This window comes from Hyaena hyaena, unplaced genomic scaffold (genome assembly GCF_003009895.1).
Source record: "Hyaena hyaena isolate Hyena2069 unplaced genomic scaffold, ASM300989v1 scaffold_725, whole genome shotgun sequence".
NCBI classification, from domain to species: Eukaryota; Metazoa; Chordata; class Mammalia; order Carnivora; family Hyaenidae; genus Hyaena; species Hyaena hyaena.
In genome coordinates, this window is record NW_024081355.1 from 68,981 (window position 1) to 71,893 (window position 2,913).

General features: G+C 37.9%; 1 protein-coding gene across 1 annotated transcript; it reads left to right on the top strand.

Annotated features, from left to right (window-relative positions):
- Positions 1–1,983: 1,983 nt before the first annotated feature.
- Positions 1,984–2,913, top strand: LOC120220711 (olfactory receptor 5V1-like). The gene has a single exon (XM_039217865.1). It carries the CDS (start codon positions 1,984–1,986, stop codon positions 2,911–2,913), a length of 930 nt encoding a protein of 309 aa, XP_039073796.1.

Here is a 2,913-nt window from a genome sequence, read left to right on the forward strand (position 1 = left end):
TTCCAATTTCTTCATACCCTCACTAACATATGTTATTTTCCATTTTCTTCATTATAGCCATCCTGATAGGTGACCTTATGCTTTTGATTTGCATTTCCCTAAAACTAACAATATGAAACATTTTTTCATGTTCTTATTGGCCATTTGTATTTTGTCTTTGGAGAAATGTCTATTCAAGTCCTTTGCTCATTTTTTTTTTTCCTTTGCTCATTTTTGAATTGAGTTCTTCTTTTGATTATGGCTAGATTATAGGAGTTCTTTGTATATTTTTGATGTTAGTCCTTATCAGGTATATGATTTGCAAATATTTTATTTTAGAGGTTGTCTTTTTTACTTCCTTGTTAGTGTACTTTGATGACACTTTCTTGATTTGATGAAGTACACTTTATGTATTTTTTTGTTATTGCCTATACTTTTGGTGTCATATCCATAAGACAGTCACCAAATCCAATGGCATAAGGATTTTCCCCAAATTTTCTCCTAAAGATTTTATAGTTTTAGCTCTTAAGTTTAGATCTTTGATCCATTCTGAGTTAATTTTGTGCACTTCATTCTTTTGCATGTGGATATCCAGCTTTCTGGAGTTATTTTCCTCATTGAATGGTCTTGACACCTTTGTCGAAAATTATTAACTATATATGTGAGAATTTCTTTCTGGCCTCTCCATTCCATTTCATTGGTTTATATATTTGCCCATGTGCCAGTACCATACTGTTTCAATTACTGTGGCATTGTAATAAGTTTTGAAGTTGGGAAGTGTGAGTCCTCCAACTTTATTCTTCTTTTTCAAAATTGTTTTGGTTTTTCAGGGCCCCTTTCAATAAATATGAATTTGAAAATTGATTTTTTCTTTTTTGTGAGAAAATGATATAAATTTTGATGGAGACTGCACTGAACCTGTACATTACTTTGGGTAGTATCAACATCTTAACAATGTTAAGTCTTTTTATCCATGAACATAGGTACCTTTTCACTTAGACATACCTTCTTTAATTTCTTTTAGCAATGTTTCATAGTTTTCAGTGTACAGGCCGTTCACTTCCTCAGTAAGATTTATTGTAAGCACTTGATTCTTTTAGATATTATTGTAAGTGGAATTGGTTTAACTTCCTTTTTGGATTATTCATTGTTAGTACATAGAAACATAACGTGTGTGTGTGAGTGTGTGTGTGTGAGTGAGTGACTTTACTGAATTTGTTTATGAGCTATAATAATGTTCTTGTGAACTCTGATATTTTCTATATGTAGGATCCTGTCATCTGTGAATATTTACTTCTTCCTTTCTAATTTAGGAAATTTTGCTCCTAAAATTTTATTTTAATTCCAGTATAATTAACATACAGTATTTTCATAGTTTCAAGTTGTATAGTTTCAACATTTCCATACATCATCCAGTGCTCATCACAACAAGTGCTCCTAATATTTTAAAGCTATAAATAGAGGTCAAGATTTACATAACTGCAAAAAAAAAAAAAAAAAAAAACCAACCCACTACATTTGTGAACACTGAAACGTAGCACTGGCTCTGATTCCACAGGCGATTAAATTCTTGTTTGTATCTTTCTACATTAAAAATATTTTTTGCAGTAAAACTTTATTTCTTAGAAAAAAAATGAAAGAAAAAAATAAGATTCTTACCAAAAAGGGCAAAGTTGGAGGTGGATATCACTAAGACAACGAGAAACGAGGTCACACTAATTCAGAGGTTAGTGGTTCTTTGTTGGGTTTAACCAAGTCTACATTTATTGTCATCTACTACTAGTCATGCAAATTCATGGGAGGTCCCTGGGCCTGAGACAGCTGGATTTGTGGAATGAAAAGTTGTGATCTCTCTGAGGACACTCCTGCACATCTCCCTCCACAGTTCAGATCGTCCTATATCTCACATCATTTGACATGGCTACGTAAGTTTATAGACCCATTTGGGGGTGACTTCTGTGCATTTTCATTATGGCTTCTTTTTTTTCTCAATGTTTTGTAGCTATGACACCACTTGAAATGAACAATCAGACAGATGTCACTGAATTCATCTTCTTGGGATTTTCCAACCACCCCAAACTACAGGGCTTGTTCTTCCTGCTTTTCTTGCTCATTTACCTGACAACACTCCTGGGGAACATGCTCATAATAACAGCCACTAGAATCAGTCCTGCTCTCCACACTCCAATGTATTATTTCCTCAGTAACCTGAGTTTCTTGGACATCTGCTATACATCCACCACCATCCCGGTCATGCTGGTGAACTTCTTCCGGGAGAAGAAGACCATCTCGTATGAGGGCTGCCTTTCCCAGATTTTTTTCCTCGTGACATGTGCTGGCACTGAGGGTGTCTTATTGGCCACCATGGCTTATGATCGCTATGTAGCCATTTGCCACCCTCTTCAATATCCAGTCCTCATGCATGTGAAGGTCTGTGTTTTTTTGGTGACTGGGTCCTGGCTGTGTGGGCTGGTGAATTCTGTGACACACACGGTGCTGGCAGCCACACTCACTCTCTGTGGGCCCAACCAAATCAGCCACTTTCTCTGTGACATTCCTCTGCTCCTGAAGCTCTCCTGTTCAGACACCTCTCTCAATGAGTCTGTGCTCCATGTGGCGAGTGCCACCATTGGCCTGAGCCCCTGCCTGTTCACTGGGGTGTCCTACATCCTCATCATCTCTTCCATCCTTAGGATTCCCTCTGCTCAAGGCAGGAGCAAGGCCTTCTCTACCTGTGCATCCCACCTCACTGTGGTAGTGGTCTTCTTTGGAACAGCCAACTTCAACTATGACAGACCCAACATAGGCTACAACCTGGACATGGATATCCTGGTCTCTGTGCTCTTCTGTGTCATCACCCCCATGTTGAACCCCATCATATACAGTCTGAGAAACAAGGAGGTCAAGTGTGCTCTGAGGAAGCTAGCTAGGTAA

What these genes read in the sequence shown, in the direction of transcription:
- LOC120220711 (XM_039217865.1), top strand. Translation starts at nt 1,984, where the DNA reads ATGACACCACTTGAAATGAACAATCAGACAGATGTCACTGAATTCATC.